The 20,952-nt window shown below is 38.9% G+C and overlaps 1 protein-coding gene across 5 annotated transcripts in view; it reads right to left on the bottom strand.

The window, feature by feature from the left end:
• The window catches only part of PDE5A (phosphodiesterase 5A), a 142,078-nt gene that overhangs the window by 90,604 nt on the left and 30,522 nt on the right, over positions 1-20,952 (bottom strand). For all 5 annotated transcript variants that reach the window (XR_007151686.1, XM_047856812.1, XM_047856815.1 and 2 more), the window contains exon 3: positions 19,312-19,401. Coding sequence is in view for 4 of the 5 variants with exons in the window: in XM_047856812.1 (XP_047712768.1) it covers positions 19,312-19,401 (90 nt within the window). In the remaining variant the exon portion in view is untranslated. The remainder of the gene's footprint in view (positions 1-19,311; positions 19,402-20,952) is intronic.

Below are 20,952 nucleotides of genomic sequence, written 5' to 3'. Positions count from 1 at the left end.
CCCATCCATGGAATGCCACTATCAGAATGACAGGGCCCCTAGACCAGGTATAACCTGAGCCAAAACCTTATTTCACCAAGAAAATGCAAATTTAATACATACAGGAGCCAGTGGAGAAGTCTCCCCAGTGTTCTTTTCAAAAATTTACTTGACTCAGTCATTCATCCAACAAAAAATATTTTTATTCAAAAAATAATCTCTGAGTCTCTCATATATCAGTGATTGTTCTGGGCAACGAAGACCCAGCAGAGCACAAGACAGATAGAAACCCATGTCCTCATGGAGGTGACATTCTACTTAGAGCGTTAGGCTTGGAAGAGAATCTCACCCATATACCACCTTCTCCTTCTGTTTTACAAGTAAGCAAACTGAAAGTGACAGAGTTGGTATGACCAATCCGGGCTTTCTCACCTCTCTTCCAAATCCTAGACAATCATTAAATTATGGCCATAGTCCATGTGGTAGGCAAAATAATGTCCCCCAAAGATGTTCTCCTTCTAATCCCCAGAACCTGTGATTATGTTACCTTAAATGGCAAACAGGAACTTTGCAGATGCAATTAACTTAAGGATCTAGAGATGGAGAGATTATCCTGACTCATCTGGGTGGGTCCTCCAACTGTAATCACAAGCATCCTTATGAGGGAAAGCAGGAGGCAGAAGAGTTGGAGTCAGAGATTTGAAGATGCTTGGTTGCAGGTTTTGAAGACAGAAGAAAGGGCCACAGGCCAAGGGATGTAAGCAGCTTGTAGAAGCTGGAAAAGGCAAGAGAACAGATTCTTCCCCTAGAGACTCCACACAGGAACACAATACTCTGACACCTTGATGTTAGCCCAGTGAGACCTGTTTTAGACTCAGACATCCAAAACTGTATGATAATACACTTGTGTGTTGTTTTAAGCCACTAAATTTCTGGTAGTTTTTTTTTTACAGAGGCAATAAGAAACTAACACATCCCATTAGAATCATTCTCCATTCCTTTTTCACTTTCCCTCACTCCACTCTGTATCTTGTGCTTCACCATCTAAATCCTCACTCTCTTTGAGAGCCCTGACATATCATTGCTAATTGTTTTTCTGCCTTTAGTCGACCTTTGACACGCATGCCAAATTTATCTTCTTGGGACACTGCTCTGCACATACAAATCACCTTTTTACTCAAAACATTGTAATGTTCCATCCATCTAAAGGATGAAAACTGATGATGGATTCCACACCCTCAGCCTCAAACAAGATCACTTAAACGGGTCTTTGAATTAGAACGCTATGATGACCTTTGTTCACATCATTCCTTGAAATATTACCTTCCCCTTTCTCTACTGAGGCAGAGTCTACAGAAAGCTTCCCTTGAAACCCTTCTGAAATTCTGTGTGGCAGCTGGGTATGCCATACATTTCACAATGAGGTATTCTCATTTTTAACCTCGTTTTCTCTCCTCTCATCCCGGCTCTCCAACTAGATTGTTTTCTAAGGACATGATTTATATCTATGCCTTATTGTAGCATTGGTACTTTGCTTTGTCCCGAATGCACTCAATGCTTGATGGAGATTTGCTGTTGACGATAATGGGAAAGTGTCAGAGGGATCAAATACTTGTTAGGGTGATGTACTTACTCAACAATTCACATTCGAATAATAGTTAATTATATCTGCCCATTTTCTTTCTCTGCCTTTTGCTTGATATTAAGTGATCTCTCCACATCTGAGAACTGATGTGGCAGTAAGAAGTTTATGCTGTTAATAATCCTTTAGTTATGGAGCTGGAACTTAGGGCCTAGAAGGACTTCGGGAGAGTGGCAAAGAAAAGCTTAAGATTGTTCGTTTTAACACTTAATTTTAAAAATACAGAAAATCACAGAGAATAAGATAATAAACATCCATATCTCTGTCACCTAGAACAGTGGCAGTGTGGGGCTTGTTAAACACAGCTTGCTGGACCCCACTCCACAGGTTCAGATTACCAGATCTGGGTTGGGGCTCGAGAATCTGTATTTCTCAAAGCTCTCAGGTGATGCCACATGCTCCTGGTCCAAAGATAAAAGACACTTTGAGAATCACTAATAAAGAACTACAAGGTGTTACTATTTGAGGATGTTTCCTTTTTTGAATTAATCTAAGAAAATTAAATTGGACTTTCTCCTTCCAGGGCCATTCTTCTTTCTCCCATCTTTCCTTCCCAGAGTCAACCCCTAACATTGCATTCCTAAGAAATATATGAATCTATAACAAGACCTAGTACTTTCATCTTTCAAAAAGGTTACTCAAATAAAATAATAAGAAATGCATAATTTTGCAACCTATTATTATATTCAATGTTGTTTTTCAATCAGTTCATATATAGATCTAGTTCATTCATTTTATATATAAGGTTGTATTCCATACCAAATTTTATTCATCTAATCCCCAAATGATGGATGTTTGGGTTGTTTCCAATTTTTTGCTATTAGAATTCTAAAAAACATCTATGGTGAACATCTCTATATGGGTCTGCTTGTGCACATACATAAGAGTTTCTTTGTTGAAATCTTCAGAGGGATTACAGAAGTTATACCTTTATGAGCAATGCTTAAGAATTTTTGTTAACCTTACATTCTAACCAGCCCCTAGTATTATCAGGCTTTTAAATTTTTGGCCATCTGACAGCTATACAAATGTGTTTCACTGTTGCTTTAATTTGCATCTTCCTGATTACTAGAGAGAATGAACAGCTTTCAAATTTTTATTATCTATTGGCTCTCCTGTGTTGCCTATGTGTAATTTTGTGAATTCTGACCGTTCTGTTGTTGTTTGGCTTTTATTAATAAATTTGAGAATCAAGGTTTGATTTTTTTTAATGACTAGCAAGACTGACTTTATTTGTTTGTGATCCATGTTATCCATTTATACGTATAAGCACCACTACACCTACCGTTTCTCTCAAGAATATGTCTATGGATCTTCCAAGGTTGCAGACAACACAAGTATGAATACAGGAGAAGTGGACGCTTTTACTTTATTCTCACGGCCCGAGAGGCTAGGAAGAGGCAGCCAAGTTGAAAAGAAACTTTGAGAAAGTTACAAGATATAAACAGCAATGTCCTTAGGATAACTGACATGAGAAATACATGATTAATGGCCAATATCTCTAATACAGTTAATAAATCTATCCCCAGCCAAAAAAATTCATAATCCTAAAAAGTCTGCTATTTATAAAAGGGAGAAGGAAGGGCCTGCTATATGACGGGCACTTTGTATCTGTTAATTCATTTAACCTTTGCCACAACTCTTTCAGGTAGACACAATTATTCCCATTTTATCACAGAGGTAGCTGATGTTCGGAAAAGTTAAATAGGAGTCCAAGAATGTGCAGACCCAGATGCTCTGCAGGTGTGATCCCAAACCTAGTTCTTTCTACTACTCCCCCCAAAGGGAAAGCAAAACCTGCACTAATATAAAATACAGGTTCTTAAGTACTATTCTTCAAAGGGATCGTGAAGACCAAGGATTTTGGAAATTTGCTGTCTGCAAATCCCATACATATGCTTATCTTGTTAATGTGTATTTTCACCAAAGGGAATGGAACAATTTCAAAGTTATGACTTTAAGAAACAAAGATCCAAAATAGCAGACAAATCAAAAGTTGTTTTGACTTCCATTATAAATCTTATGTCATATCTTTATATCCAAGAACCTCTTATGCAACATAAAAAGGTCCTGTATTTCAGGGATATATAATACACTCTCAAAAATAAGTAGATTCTTCAAGAAAAAACAGAATTAATCTATGGTAACAGAAATCAGCACAGTGTTGTCCATAGTTTGTGAGATATCTTAATTGGGGTGTTAGCTTCACAGATGTATACACATTTGTCAAACTCATCAAATTGTACACTAAGATCTGTGTACTTCACTGTATATAAAACTTAACTCAGTTTTCAAAAGTCTTAAAGTAATTTTTTTAATTGTAGAGAGAAAGTATGAGCTGGGGACAGGGGCAGAGAGAGAGAGAGAGAGAGAGAGAGAATCTTAAGCAGGCTTCATGCTAGCATGGAGCCTGAGCAAGGTTTGATCCCATGACCTTGGGATGACCTGAGCCAAAATCAAGAGTCGGATGCCCAACAGACTGAGCCACCCAGGTGCCCCTTAAAAAGTAAATTTATAATTGCTGATGGTATATGAAAGTGATGGTCCTTGAACCGAGTTCCCAGCTGTCTTGGTAATGGTGAAGCAGACAAAGGTTCTGGCCACTTGCTCTGTGTTATTAGGCAGGATGGATGTTCCCCAGATAGGGCCAGAACAAATCCGGCCTCTGGGGGTGAGTAGCTGTCCTGCCCTAGGAACATCCAGTGGGAGTGGTGCCAACCCGAGACTGGGTTCCTTCCAGACAAGGGGATGCTGGGCATAATTCTTGATCCTAGTGTTTATTCTCATCCCTTTACACAAAAAATCCCTCTCCCCTGCCAAATACTAGACTCTCTGCCTCACTAGCTTTTAAGCAATGAGGTAAAAGTCTTAAATCTAGAACCACAGGAACCTTTTGCCTTCTTATTAGACCTTTCTGTCCCTTGGGATACAGAGACTCAATCCTGAGACAGAGCAGCACATGGCCACTGTGCAAAGTCTCCTTACATGCCTTTAAAAATTGCCAGAGACACGAAAGTTACATGGCAGAGAAGAGCTTGCCGTCTTTCCCATGGCAGGGTATGTTCAGTGTTTACCGTTATTTAACTTTCCATTCCCCCATTTGTCTGGCCTGGCCACCCTTCATAAAGGGAGGAAACAGACATTTTTCTGAACCTTCACTAGGTGAAGAGCTCAGTGGTGGGCACTGTCACATTCCTTGTCTCACTAGGACCTTTAAAACCACCCTCTGTGTTTGTACTTCATGTTGAAACTTTACAGATGAGTCACCTAAGGCACAGAGAGGTGAAGAAACTTGCTCAAAGGAATCGCTGATCATAAGCCAGCACTCAAGACTAAATCATTTTTGCTACAAATTCAGAGCTCTCTCTTTCAAACTCTCTCTCCCTCTCTCTCTCTGCCTAATTGGGACTAAGTCCAAAATAACAAAAAATACTATATATTTGATGTATATTATATAACTGTACTTTGTGTCAGAATAAATCTACCACTCTTTGTGCCCACCCTTATACATGATATTGCCAAAAATGCCTTCAGAGCCTGGGATCTATTTGATAACTAAGATTTATTTTCAGGGTGGTGTCCTGCAACCTGCCAGCTGCTGGCCTGCACAGCACAGGCTTACCTCTGGATGGTGTTGTTGGATTTGGACTCTGTTAAACCAGGGTCAAGTCTGTTCCACCACTGCCTGCACTTGTAAGAGGTCCATGTCTCTACAGCCTGGTAAGATGCTGTACTAATAAACCTTCCTGATAATTACACAGTAAAGTGGTGTGCCCATAGTGTGCACTAAACACAAACAGAAGAGAAGTAACACAGCAAAAGTGGCAAAAAAAAAAGCAAGTTTCATGCATCAAAACACAAAATAGGCTGAATCTCATTTACAAACTAGAGCTGGCATCAAAGATTTTGTGAGACCATCTCCTTTGTTAAAGCTGAACTGAGTATTCACATCCCTGCTCTCACCTGTACCGGTCCAGCTAACCAGCTCCCGGCCATGAGAAGCTAGATACCCATATCATTTAGCTTAAGAGATCCAGATCCAGGGCAAAAAGAATGTATGTGCATATTTATGATCTTTATTTTTTTTTTTTTACATTCAACAAATCCTTCACATAGAGAATATAGCCTGTTATGTCACCATAGCCAAAACATAATTTTATCTCTAGGTGTTTTTTCCTTCACATGGAAGATGAGCCTGCGAAGGTAATCATACATGAAAGTTCATATGCAGACATCTGTCTCACTAGCAAAACTCCTAATTGTAGGTGCTGCTGGCAAAAAAAGACATGCCCTCCCCCACACAGCTGTGCCAGATAATATACAAAGAAGTTAACAGTATTTGGAATCATTGTTTGCAACTCTGCCTTTTATTATTATATTACCCCAGTCTGTAATTTGCATTTTCAAAAACTAAAATAGGAAAAGAGCTGGGTGGTAGCTTTTCAGGTACAACCATTAATAAAGATGAAAGAAGGTAATTACTTCATGGTAAGAAAAATGCAGCCTTAGAATAAAGATGAGGTGGGTCTATATTCCAGTTCTGCCACAGAGAAGACACGTAATATTGGGAAATTTCCTGTATTTGACCAAGTCCACCTTTCCTCATCTAAAATGGAGATGGTACATCAGGGAAATACAAATCAAAACCACAATGAGATACTACCTTACACCTGTCAGAATGGCTAACATTAACAACTCAGGCAACAACATATGTTGGTGAGGATGCAGAGAAGGAGGATCTCTTTTGCATTGTTGGTGGGAATGTAAGCTGCTTCAGCCACTCTGGAAAACAGTATGGAGTTTCCTCAAAAAACTAAAAATAGAACTACCCTACGACCCAGCAATTGCACTATTAGGCATTTATCCAAGGGATACAGGTGTGCTGTTTCGAAGGGACACATGCACCCCCATGTTTATAGCAGCACTATCAACAATAGCCAAAGTATGGAAAGAGCCCAAATGTCGATCGATGGATGAATGGATAAAGAGGATGTGGTATATATACACAATGGAGTATTACTCGGCAATCAAAAAGAATGAAATCTTGCCATTTGCAACTATGCGGATGGAACTGGAGGGCATTAGGCAAGTGAAACTGGTCAGTCAGAGAAAGACAAAAATCATATGACTTCACTCATATGAGGACTTTAAGAGACAAAACAGATGAACATAAGGGAAGGGAAACAAAAATGACATAAAAACAGGGAGGGGGACAAAACAGAAGAGACTCATAAATATGGAGAACAAACTGAGGGTTGCTGGAGGGGTTGTGGGAGGGGGGATGGGCTAAATGGGTAAGGGGCACTAAGGAATCTACTCCTGAAATCATTGTTGCACTATATGCTAACTAACTTGGATGTAAATTTTTAAAAATAAAAAAAAATAAAATTAAAATAGAGATGGTAATATCAACAAAAAGTATTATTACTGAGCTCTTAAGAGGCAGCATGAAGCTCCCAGCCGTAATGCCATTTAACACGTAGCCTTGATTAAATTTCTACTTGCCATCCCTTAACTTGTCAATCTGTTTTGGATACCATGCATCAAGCTGGCAGAGAAAAACTTCTGGAAAAGAAGTTCTTAGGTAAACCAGATTACTGCATACCACAAACGCAGTTTAAACATCACCTCCTCTGTGAAGCCTGCTCTGGTGGAGCGTACAGTTTAGTGAGGAGAAACAGAAACACACCAGTAAGTTAATATGTAGTGTGTCAGATAGTGATTAAGTGCTTAAGTATTATGGAGAAAACAGAACAGGGATGGAAGTAATGGTTTAAATTCAATAAGGATGGACAAGGAAAGTCTCACTGAGATGTCATTTGAGTAAAAGCCCAAAGGAAATGAGAGAGTGAACCATGAGGACAACTAGGGGAGACACTTCCAGACAGAGGGAACAGTATGTGCAAAGGCTCTGGGGCTGCAGCTTACCTGATTACTGAGACACAGCAAGACTGCCAGTGTGTTGGAGAGGATGGGAAGTCGAATAACAGGAAAGGAGATAAGAGGAGCATCAGGAGACAGGGCATGTGGCACTTTTCTTCTGGGATAAGGTGGTATGAGACAGTTTTGATGAGGGGAGTAATGGGCTCGAACAAGTTTTATAAAGTTTGTGTTCAGAATTGAGTGTAAGGACTCAAAGGCTTGAGGCGGGGACACTAGTTAAGGAGTTACAGTAGTAGCTCAGGGGCTTGCATATCAAGTGCCTTGAACCAGTGTGATGGAGGTGCAGGTGGAGAACAGTGATGGAAGGGAAAACCGACAGTGTTTACTGGTGAGTTAGATGTCTACTGTGCGAGAAAGAAAGAGGGCAGAGATGGCTTCAAGGAATTTAGCCAGAATGAGAGAAGTCGCTGAGTGTGGTGGGGATGATCATGGAGCAGGTTTGTTGGGAAGGGGGATCACGAGTTTGGTGTTCAATATGTTAAGTTCAAGATGCCTGTTAGACATGCAGAAGCAGAGAAGTAAGCAGTTAAACAGAAGACTTTATTTCATTGTTTTTTATGTTTACTTACTTATTTTGAGAGAGAGAGCAAGTGAGGAAGGGGCAGAGAGAAAGGGAGACAGAATTTCAAGCAGGCTCTGCGCTGTCAATGCAGAGCCTGATGGGGCACTTGAAGTCACGAACCGTGAGATCTTGACCTGAGCCAAACGAAAAACCAAGAGTGGGACGCTTAACTGCCTTAGCCACCGAGGCACCGGGACATATGAATTTAAACTGAAGAAACAGTACAGTTGCAGCATCTGTTTGGTTGGCATATAAATGGTATTTAAAGCCATGAGAGTAGACAAAATCACTGCAAGAGTGCACATAGTTAGAGCAGAGACTAGGGTCCAGGGCTGAGCTGAGCAGCACCAGTGTGATAAGCAGGCACCAGCCAAGGGGGCAGAGAGGCAGTCAGAGGCAGGAGGAAAACTAGGGATTCTGAGGTCCCAGAAAGTAGGTGAAAACAGTCTGTCCTGGAGGAATGACCGGTCACCCAGTCACATGTCACATGTTGCAGATAGGCACAGCCAGGTGAGGACTGAGGAACGATCCCTGGCTCCCTCTGGAAGTCACAGGACATTGCCAAGCACAGTTTTCACAGAGTGGGACGGGCAAAGGCATGGATGGAGTATGTTCAGGAGAGAATGGGAGGAAACGGAAATGGCAACTGGTTGTGGGCAGCTCCTTCCAAGACCTGCTCTGATACTGATCAGAGGAATGAGGTGGTCTCTGAAAGGAGATGTCCAGTAGGTGCTTTGCTTTTAAGATGGGGGAAATAACAGCATATATGCATACTGACAAACCAGTTTTGTAGAGAGAGAAAATCTGGTGATTCTGGGCATGGGCCACTGGGAAGGGGGAAACTGCCAAGATTTGTCCTTGAGTGGGTGATATGGAGAGATATCTGGTGCACACGTGTGAGACTGACCCTTGCTATTTCACAGACAGTTTGTCCCTAGAAGAAAAAGGGAAAACAGAGTATGTGGACTCAGATGCAGGGGCGGGAAAGGGAGACAGAATAAGTTCTCTTATAGAAGTATGCTTCTAATTGCTTTTTTTCACTGAAATATTTAGCAATGCCACCAGCCGAAAGTGGGGTGGGGAGGCAGCCTTGAGTTTCAAGGAGAGAGAAGAAACTATTCAACAGTAAAATAACATATCCCAAAAAAGAGAGCTAATCGTTTTGATCCCCACAAACCAATACTTTCTGTTACATGTTTTTCTTTAGGGAATATCACAACTCTCCTCTGTTACATCCTATCTAAAAAACCTAAATGTATTATAGATTCTTCTGCTTATTTCTCCATTTTATCAATCCCTCTATCTCTCAAACAGAAGTGCAACAAATCCACTTCTTGCTTCCTCTGCCTCAGCCTGGGTCCACTTCTAGCTTGGATTACTGCAAAAGCCTCCTTACCAACTTCCCTGCTTCTGGATACAAAACTTTATCCGTACATGAACAAATACGGAAATTATTTACTTATCAAGATCTATCAAGCGTCAACTTATGTGGCTCTGGGTTATATATTAAACAAGGAAACTGTCCATCATTAAGGCTGTGGCCATACAGATCTTAAAGTAATAGCAAATATTTCCCGCCTTAAAAAAAAAATCAGCACCCCCTCTGCAGGGCATTGGATGGCTCTTCATGATCTTGCCTCTGCCTGCCTACACAGCCTTGTCTCCGCGCCCTTCCCTCCTTCCAGTTTGTACTCAAGCAAACAATGTGCCAAAGGACTAGACACATTCCCTCTGCTTTTGATTCATCAACGGATGCAGAAAACAATGGTGCAGAGAGATAACGAGGATATTCCAGTGAGCACTTCCTGTGGATATTATGAAGCAGAACATTACATTTACATTACATGCAAACAGTGATCTCAAATAGACCAGCATTTGTGACATAACATTTCAGAAGCCTCTTAATGCCTCAATCATTCGCCACAGCCAGAAGAAGCAGAGACATCTTCCTCGTTTCTCCTCAGTCTTCCTTTTTTTAAGTTTTCTGCTTCCTCTTTTCTCTTTCCCCCATGCCAACTGAGCCATACACACCAACTCTCCACCTTTGTTTAAACCCAGCCTATGTTGCTTCTGGTGATTCGTGTCATTGTTTAGTACGTGAAAGGATGAGAAATAATTTTAACTGACAAACAAAATTCCTCTTTTATCAGCTAGCCATTTTTAAGGAAAGAGAAAAAGCCTTAAAGCAGATCTAGTACTTCCGGTGGTTTCCATCCCATCTCCTCAAATTCTTTAATACGCCTCTCTTCAAGACGTGGAATATAATTCCTCTCCCCTCGAGTCTGGGCTGGACTTGATGCCCGGGCTTCTAAAGAAGAGAATACCTTGAAGCCAAGATGCACAACTCTGGTGACTCAGCCAGACAGGGCTCTGGAGATTCCTTCTTGCCCACCGGCTGCTACATGGTGAGGAAACTGAGCAACTTACGGACAGCCCCACTTGGTGAGGAACTGAGGCCTCCTGCGAACAAGCAAGCATGTGAGTGAGCTCTCTGGGAAGTGGATCCTCAAGCATGAGCCAAACACCTCTGCTGTATCCTGAGTAAAGCCCCCTGCAGGGAACCTGGGCCAGAACCACTCAGCCTGCTAAGCTGCTCCACAATCCCTGAACCACAGAAACTGTGACATAATCTATGTGTGTTGTTCAAAATCACTCAGCTTAGGGCAATTTGTTACATTGAAAAAGACCATGAATACAGTACTTATGACCATCAAATAATGTGTAATAATCAAACAGATCTGGAATCCTAAATCCAGGTTACTTTTCACTTTATTTCACTACCATGAACTGATGCAAATAGAAAAACATGGTTCAAAACTTTTTAAAGATCTTTATCTCTCGCTCTTTGTTTTTTAAATCTTCTTAAATATTAAAAAATATTAAAATTTTTTTTTCTTAAGCCTGTATTATTCACTTCCACTCTGGTAGAAGTGAAATAAATAGAGATTTTTAGATGAGGTATAATAAGAAAGAATATAGAGTATTTAACAATTTATAAAAGCACTTTACCTACGTAATCGTAGCTTTTACTAAATGAATACAGATGTCTGCACATATATCTGTGGAGAGTAGCAATATTATTGATGACCACCTTAATCTGTTAAGAGTACATGAAAAACTGAAAATTATTTAATAATTAAAAATCCTAATTATGTAGTTCTGGGTTAGATATTATACAAAGGAATTGTTTATGTTTCTAAAAACAAGGCCACGAGAAAGAGTATCACTGGGGAACAAGTGCAATAAACAATTTATACGTTTTTTAAAAAGGCCACAAAACTAGCCAATTCTTTAAGACTAAAATAGATCTAGATCAACGGACAGTCTGCAATTAAACTCTGCTTTTTTTGTGTGGCTGTATTTTCATCTAGCCTGACTTAGAATTGAAGGATTATGCGTAAAGCCATAATGTTTATCTGTTCCGAGCTTACTTGTCAAATTTAAGACCCACTCGGCACTCTAAGCACGAGATGGCTGGCAAGCGTCTCCCCTGCCTCCACCCTCTCATGTAAAGCTTTTATGTGCTTCTCTCGTAAGGCTGTGATATAAACAGCAGGAATCTGCTGCAGGAGACCACAGCTTACTTCTTTCCTCTTTAATTTCTCTAGGTCTCAAAATTCAGTCGTTCCTTTGACCTAGTGAGTTGAATACTGAACTCATTTAACACCTGTCTTGTTACCGCGTACTGATAGTTAACGTCTAGTGTACAAGATCTACATCTTGAAATTGAAAAAAATTTCCAGCAAGTACCTTCCTTGCTTCATTGTTTAAATATCCTCACTGCCTAGACCAGTGCTCTGCATATTTTAGGGATTCAACAGTTATTTGTCCAAACAAGATAATTCAGAGGAAAAAAATGAGATTACTTTAAAATAAACAGATAAGGGGGCGCCTGGGTGGCTCAGTTGATTGAGCATCTGACTTCGGCTCAGGTCATGATCTCACAGTTCATGGGTTCGAGCCCCACGTCGCGCTCTGTGCTGACAGCTCGGAGCCTGGAGCCTGCTTCAGATTCTGTGTCTCCCTCTATCTCTGCTCCTCCCCTGCTCACACGCTGTCTCTCTCTCAAAAATAAATAAAGATTAAAAAAAATTTTTAAATAAAAAAATAAAATAAGCAGATAAGATCATAGAACCTAAACACTAGAAAACTTTACGTTTGCAGCAGGAATTACACATCTGATTCCATTAATGCTTTATTTTGTGATTTCTGCAGGCATGAAATTTCTTTGATTCATCAAAGTATTTATCTCATAAAAACATTCATAAAAATTAGGGTTTTTTTTTTAATTTTCAGTTTTTTTTTAAAGAAGATATAAATTTAGATAGTTAGCTAAAATTCTCCTTTATCACACTGGAAAAAAGTTACCATGTATCTTCTCATAACATATTTGCATCGAAGAATAGTAAGTACATCATCAAGTGTGTTAAAATAAAATCAGTATGCTAAAATAAAAATAAAGGAGGAAAAAAAATCTGTGATTCCAAATTAGATTTCTATTTAGTAACTACAGTCGACAGAGAAAACAGGTATTTCAGACCAGCCTGAAAGACAATATTAAATATAATCTCCAGCTCAGATCAGTAAGAAATTTTCAAAGAACTTGCATTATTTCACAACAATGCCTTCCATAATGCCTATAAATACAAAAGAACACTCATCTCTATCATGTCATAACGAGCAATACTTCAGGGGAGGGCAGTATTTGAGAAATGGGTCATCTGAGATAGAAAGAGTTGAATTTCCCCTGCGCTTCTTTACTAAACATAAAAGAATTGTCTGGTCATAGAAAAGACTAATGCCAAGCGACAAAAATAAAAACTGGTCCAAGTGCCAGGTCCAAAAAAAATCCTGCAGTACGTCTGAAAGAAATCTGACAGCAGTCTTTAAAATTCATACGTTTGCTGCAATTTTTCTCATTATGCTTCATGTGCACATCATGGTCCTCTGCTGGAGCACGCTGGCCCAGATTAATATGAAACATGCTCCCGTAACTCTTTTATCCCTGGAGAAAATTTCCTCCTGGAGTCTGTCTGCAGAGTGGTTTAAACACTTGACATTAAAAGTCATCAGAATACAGCCAGATCTCCTTGTTTTCACCCTCAAGTCCTGCCTCTGCATGAGCGACACTAAATACACCAGTGTACCTCCCATCCCCCTCTCTTAGCCCTTTCACTGCAGTGGAAGAAAGTGGATGCAGTCATCACTTACAGCAGAATTATTTTTTTTAAGTTTATTCATTTTGAAAGAGACAGAGTGAGTAGGGGAGGGACGGGGGGGCGGGGGGGAGAAAATCCCAAGCAGGCTCCACCCTGCCAGTGCAGAGCCTGACGCAGGGCTCAAACCCATGGAACCGTGAGATCCTGACCTGAGCGGAAACTAAGACACGGATGCTTAACTGACTGAGCCACCCAGGTATGCCCCATTCTCACAGCAGAATTTTAAGAAACCCTCTTTCCCATGTTATTACTCTATAGCCAGATTGTCTATTTGTGTTGTTGTGGAACAGTCAACAACATAGCTGACTTACAATATTATATTAGTTTCAGGTGCACAGCATAGTGATTCGACAATTACATACATTATGAAATGCTGACCACAGAAGTGTAGTCCATCTGCCACCATACAAAGTTATTACAATATTGCTGACTATATTCCCTAAGCCATACTTTTCACCTCCATGTCTTTTTTATTTTCAAACTGGAGGTTTGTAACCTCCTAATCCCCTGTTTCACCTTCCTCCCCTCCTTCCCTCATAAATACAGAGAACGAGTTTGTTCTCTGTATTTATGATTCTATTTCTTATTTGTTTGTTTAATTTTGCTTTCTAGATTCCACATGTAAGTGAAATCATCTGGTATTTGCCTTTTTCTGTCTGACTTACTTCACTTACACATTGCCTAGATTTGAATCTCAGCTTTGCCAGTTTTTAGTTATGTGACTTTGGGTAAGTTCCCTAAATGTTCCATGGCTGTTTTCTCATCTGTTAAGTAGGAACAAATAATGACCACCTTTTATGGCTGCTAGGAAGATTAAATGAATTAATATATGCCAGGTCCTTAGAATAGTTTCCACAGGATAGGCAGTTATTTCCAAGTTCATACCCCACAGTCCTCAAACCACTCTAATATACAGCCTGGGCTGGCTATCTTTTCTCCCTTGACCCTTCCTCTTCTCATCTTCATTTATTTTCTCTAGCCAACAGCTCTTTGACCTTTCCAAAATAAATTGTTTTAGCCTCTTCAAGCTTCTTCAGTACCCCCCCCCAACCCCCACCACTTTGTGCATTAACCCCATTCTCTTAGAAGGGAGCAGGACGGGGGAAGATTGCAAAAACTTACCCACTACAATTCTTTTCAAAAATTTCTGTCACAGAAGTTTAGCAATATCTATGATCCTGACTTCTAAAAAAAGCATTGCTCTATCTATCACACATTAAGATTACATCATTAATGAAAAGAACTCCAGAAAATTTTTAATTAGTTGAAATATTTCAAAGGAAGACGAGGCAAATAAGGAAATTAAATATTTTTCTGAATCATAAAACTCTTCCTGAATTTTCTGTATTATGTTATAGTTCAGACTTTAGTATTCAATATTCAGCTTCTCCATTCAAGCAGCTTTCCAGCGTCAGTGTCTATGCCTTAAGACACTGGTCACTAACAAGTACCAGGACATTTTGTGAACAATCAGTAAAATAAACTATTTACTGACTGTTTATAAAATCACACCTCATTTGAGGTTCCCTGGTAATTAGTTGGAATTGGCGTTGGCTTACTCAATACAGTTGGACTAACAAAAAGGAAAACACCAAATTGATTTCACCTTATTTATGAGCACAAACAGTGAAAAGCATTTTTCTTTTAAGCTTAAAGTTAGGGGGCAACAGATCAGGTTAAGGCAGGGACTGCTCTGGTTATCACTTGGCCCTAGCTGGCTGGTTATACCATGTGGCTAATGACCTCTTCATATAATTATATCATTCCTTATCTCTCCTAAAAGTTCTGTTAGTTCTAGGTCTCCTTTTAAAACATAACATTTATTGATCACTTTCAGTGTGCCTGTAAGCCCTTAGCATGAATGAACCCATCTGTTCTTCACAGAAACCCTAGGAGTTAGGTCCTTTTATAACACCATTTTGCAGATGAGAAAACTGAAAAACAAAGGGATTAACTAATTGCAACCTGGGTACTTATCAAGTGAGTGGTAATGGGATTCAAGCCCAGAGCCAGCAGTCTTAACAACTACTCCCAGGAGCACCTTGGTGGCTCAGTTGGATAAGGGACCGACTCTTGATTTTGCTCATCACGATTTCACGGTTCATGAGATTGAGCCCTGCATGAGGCTCTGTGCTGGCAGCATGCAGTCTGCTTGGGATTCTCTCTCTCCCTCTCTCTCTGCCCCTCCCCCACTCACAGGGGTGCATTCTCGAACTCTTTCTCTCAAAGTAACTAAATAAACTTAAAAAAAAAAAGGCAATTACTTCCAAAGCTTTACTTGTGCCTTCCACCTTAACTTCAAAAACTTTGTGAAAAAAGAGTACTTCTTTATGTACACAAAAGTAACATTGCCCTGAGTTTGTCTACATAGCTATGAATTTGAAGATAATTCTGAAAGTCATATACTGCATCTTCTTACTGGCCTTGGTTCTGTCAGCCAAATTTCTTTTTCTTTCTTTCTTTCTTTCTTTCTTTCTTTCTTTCTTTCTTTCCTTCTTTCTTTTTCTTTTTTTTGGCATAGCAGAGGATTCTATTTTGTTTCTCTTCATTCCTTTTTCTCTGAAGAAATGATTCTCACAGGAAATAATTTTGAACTGCATGGTGCCAGTATGGGAGAGAGGGAGCAGGTGGGAGAAGGTAGAGAGTGGGGACAGTCAGCAAGACCTTTTAAAATCTGTGTTTGGAAACCCTCCTTTAGATAACGTTACTAAGTCTCTAGTGAAGTTACTGAAGGTTTCTTTGTTCCATGAAATGCTTGGTGTGAGTGAACTTTTGTGAAGACCAGTGAAGAGCCCTGGCTTCCTATCTAGTCATTACAGGGTAAAGCAGAGACAGCAGGAGAGGATGAAGGGACATGGAGGCAGGCAGACTAAGGTTGCTCAGGAACCTAGCAGGAATCTGAGGGAGAGCTCTGGACAATCACAATCTGGGTCCTGTAGCTGGACCCACTTTAATCAGATCTGGAAGTAAGCAGACAGCCCTAGTTGAGAATGGGGTTATATATATATATGCATATATATATATGTATATATATGCATATATATATATGCATGTATATATTCATATATATATTCATATATATTCATATATATATTCATATATACATGCATATATATATGCATGTATATATAATATATATATTCACGTAATCAAATTCAAATCATCCTTACTAAAACAGCTTAAGTTTTAAAAACTGATAATACCACATGTTGCCAAGGAGGTGAAGCAGCTGGAACTCTTATGTTGTTGGTAAGAACACATGTGGTACAAGCCACTTTGGGAAAGAGTCTGGAAGTTTCTCATAAAATTAAACATACACCTACCATATGACTTAGCAAGTCCCCTCCTATATATTTACCAAAGAGAAATGAAAGCATTATGTCCACACAAAGACCTGTATGCAAACACTCACAGTGGCTTCTTTCATAATAGGGGCTAGTGATTGTGAGGGGTTAGCGGTTGAGGGAGGGAGGGGGATGGGATCAACTGCAAGGAGTACAGGGAAATATCTGAGGTGACAGAAATGTTCTGTATCTGGATCACAGTGATGATTACATGTCTGTATACACATTTGCCAAAACTCATCAAGCCATACACTTAAAATGGACGAATTTTATTCTGTTAAATTATACCTCAATACAGCCTTTTGCTTGTTTTAATTTAAGTCATCTTCACAGGTAGTCATAAAGAGAGAAACACATGTATCCTGTGGTCCCACTCACTCTGCCCTGGTGGTTTTGTTGCACATTCTCATGGGTTCCCCCAATCCCCAATGTTGGTGAGATTGTTCACACTATTTAGAAAGAGAAGTTAATCAGAGAATGATTCAGGCTGAGTCTTTGGCCAGTACAAAGTTGTTTTCTGGATCACAATTTTCCCATATACTTAACTAACTGGAAGCTGAATACAGTCTTCTCAAGTGCACAGAATCCTAGCTCTTGGTTTATAACTACGGCTATCAGATAAAATACAGGAAAGCTAGTCAAATTTAATTTCAGATGAGCGACAAGTAATTTTTAGTTTAACTACATCACAAATATTGCAAGGGACATACTTCTTAGTTGTTATATCTGGCAACCCATCATTAGTCCATGCATTTTCCATTTTATTTATTCACCCACATAATTAACCAATTAATTAACTAATTAATTAATCAACTGAGTAGTTAATTAATTAATTTCATATTCATGGTTTAACTGCAAGTACTTTTAGTGACTTTGGGTCTAACTATCCCCTTTAAAAAACCAAGTAGCAACTCTAAGACACTGAGAACTTATTTTAGACTACTGGAAAATAACTTGTTTAGGATCCTGTTAGTCAAATTGTGATCTGCAGACTTGGGTTGTCTGCATCAACTTGGTGCTTGTTAGAAAAGAACCTCAAGTCCCACCTAGGCCTACAGAATTCAGAAACTGCATTTTAACAAAATCCCTATGTGATTCATATGCACATTCACGTCTTAGAAGCACTGGTTTATTTTTATTTTTTTTTTAATTTTTTTTTTTCAACGTTTATTTATTTTTGGGACAGAGAGAGACAGAGCATGAACCGGGGAGGGGCAGAGAGAGAGGGAGACACAGAATCGGAAACAGGCTCCAGGCTCTGAGCCATCAGCCCAGAGCCTGACGCGGGGCTCGAACTCACGGACCGCGAGATCGTGACCTGGCTGAAGTCGGACGCTTAACCAACTGCGCCACCCAGGCGCCCCTAGAAGCACTGGTTTAGAATGCTGTGTTTTAGGAAAATTCCCAGGGCATATAGCAGGGAGGACTGTAGGGAAACTGAATGCAAGTACAGAAGCCTCTTACGAGAATATTTTAAAAGTTCAAGCACTGCTTCAATATCTGAATTATGGCAATAGGTGTGAAAGGAAAGGAACTGAAGTGAGAAAAATTCCAACAGTGAAACTCAATGGAACTAGGTAAAGGACTGGATGGAGGAGAGAAAGGAAAGATGTCATAATTTGAATATATATCAAGCAGCAGCATCGAAGTGTTTTTAGTATCCTTGGTAGTGGTTCTCAAACCTAGCAGCATATTGTAATCACCTGGGAATGTCAAAATACTGATGCTTGCGCCCCAACTCCAGAGACTGATTTCTGGTGAAGCCTGGGCATTAAAGTTTCTCAATATTTCCCAAGTGATTCTAATGTGCAGCCAAGGTTAAGATGCCCCAGTGTGGGTGCTTCCAATCTATTTGTTTTCACTTCCCGTAGGATTTTCAACCCTGGCTACACTTTAGAATTATCTGGAGAGCTTTAAAAACATATCAGTGTCTACACACTGCCCTCAGAGAGTCAGATTTAATTGGTAGTATTTTAGAGTTCCTCAGTTGATTGTGATGTGCAGTCAGGACTGAAAACGTTTAACTGAAACATACAATTTGACTGTTAATTTATTAACTTTTTTTTTTTCAAATAAGTATGGGTGAAGAGGGAATTTAGTGCTAACAGAATCCAAACCTTCTAGTCAGATGAAATATAAACCAAAACATTTCATTTGCTTGTTATAATTTCACAATGAAATGTACTTGGAATTAGCTACAATTTTCATGTTTTCAAAACCTCATTTTGAATGCCTCCCCACAAAATCAGCTGATGACCATTACAATTGGATAACCATTTATGAAATGAACATTATTCAGATGCTTCCAATATAATATGAAATAAATTGATTCTAACCACAATCACAATTATGTATCGTAAAAGAGAATAAGGTCCTAGGGTGGTGGTGGGGTAGTGAGGTAAGGAAATAAAAAGTCTGAAATCTATTTCTAAGTCAAAGTAAAGTCTCTATCAAGATTCAGCCCTATCTAAAGTCTAAATAAAAAAAATCTAGGAGAATATTTAAGCTCTTCGTAATTAACTTGTCACTACAGTATTATTTCATAAACATGCAAAGTAAAAGTTTTTTTCAAAAAGAAAAGTGTTTCCAAATGACCTTTTACAAAATGGAAAATTAGCTTACCTCTTCCCTATGATTCTTAATCGGCATACAAAGAATACTTTGTGTCCTGTAGCCTGTAATTTGGTCAACTTCTGCATTGAACCGAGGATCCTAGTAAAAAAAAAGAAATTCAATTTAATGACTGACCTGTTCAAGGACAGATTTGATTTTTCTGATTTATAAGATTAGAAAAATCTAACCTTCAACTTACTTTGTTGCTCTGAATGACAATTTTATCATTGGGAAAGACATCAAATCATCTAAGTACATATCATCTTTGACAAAGATAAATTTATATTTTTTAGTAGCTAGTGTTTATGAGAACCAAAAAAATACAGACTCAAACAAATGTTCAGAAATAACGGAAATTCAAAATATTAACTGATTTAGATAGCATTCCTTAGACTCACAAAAAAAACGGCAACTCTCCACTTCTGTAATACAATTTGCCTGTTCCCATCTCGCTATCTGATTCTTCTGTGCCATCCTAAAGAAAAGCATCTCCGCTCTGAAATTTTTCCTATAAAACCTACCAACTCCAAAGTGACCAGCTTAATATTGACTTTGCTTCCCATATAATGGTTGTTTATATATTACCTCAGTATTCTGTCTTCTATCTCAGGTGTTCATAGGAATTTTAAATATTTTCATGTGTATGTGTACGTAAAACAAGCTGTATGGCCTCAATCAGACTGTAAACAACTTAATCTTTGTATTTTTTTCTTCTTACAAATTATATCATACACATCCAATAACCACAAAGGACTTCTGAGAGGTGTAAAAGTTCTAAATGTGGGTCAATTAAAGAAGGGTACAGGCTATTTTTGTTGAACTTTAGATTGGGAAGATTAAAGTTAGGCTATAAACTCTATGAGGGGATTTTTTTTGGGGGGGGGTTTGTCACTGTATTCCCAACACCAGCAAAAGAAGTCCAAAGCATTTGGTAAATAAACGAAGGAATTAATTAACAAATAATATCACCGTTATCAAATGTGATCATTTTTAGGTTATCATAGTTTAAAACAAACCTTGTAAGTGAGGGGGAAAACACACTAGGTGAAATGGACAGATACTACTATATGAGATAAGATTAGAATGGAAACAAACATACCAGAATGAGTGTTGTTCCCCTCAAAGCAATAGTCTTGGGAAGTTACATGCTTAACCTAATTATAGCAACATTGCTCTAAAAGCTTTGTTTTTGGAATTCCCTTCAGAGAACATGGAATAGCCACAATGGAAAATCCTCATCTTTGAAAGTCATTTATTTATTTTTTTAATTAGTCAAGTCATGTAAAGCCAAAGCTGTGAATGAAGTAAATGATTACACTAGATTCCATCAACTGGGGTCAGAAATGAGGCCAAATTTCCCAAGAAAGTCGAACTTGGCATTAAAGACAATTTCCAGACAGAAGTTATAAAATAGTGGAAAATCAGTATAAATATTTTAGATTATAAATAAACACTACTGCATTTTTGCCTTTTTTTGCAAACATGCTCAAAGTTATATTGAGACACAGGGAAAACTTTGGCTGAATATTTAAAAAAAATCTTTCTTAAATAACATACTATATTGGAATGTATCTAAAAAGGCAGACAGGATACTGATATTGATGAATTAAGTTAAAGAGGTAAAAAATTATTAACTTATGTAGTGGGTTA

The sequence above is a fragment of the Prionailurus viverrinus genome, chromosome B1, assembly GCF_022837055.1.
Source record: "Prionailurus viverrinus isolate Anna chromosome B1, UM_Priviv_1.0, whole genome shotgun sequence".
NCBI lineage: Eukaryota > Metazoa > Chordata > Mammalia > Carnivora > Felidae > Prionailurus > Prionailurus viverrinus.
This window is presented reverse-complemented; position numbering and strand designations above follow the sequence as displayed.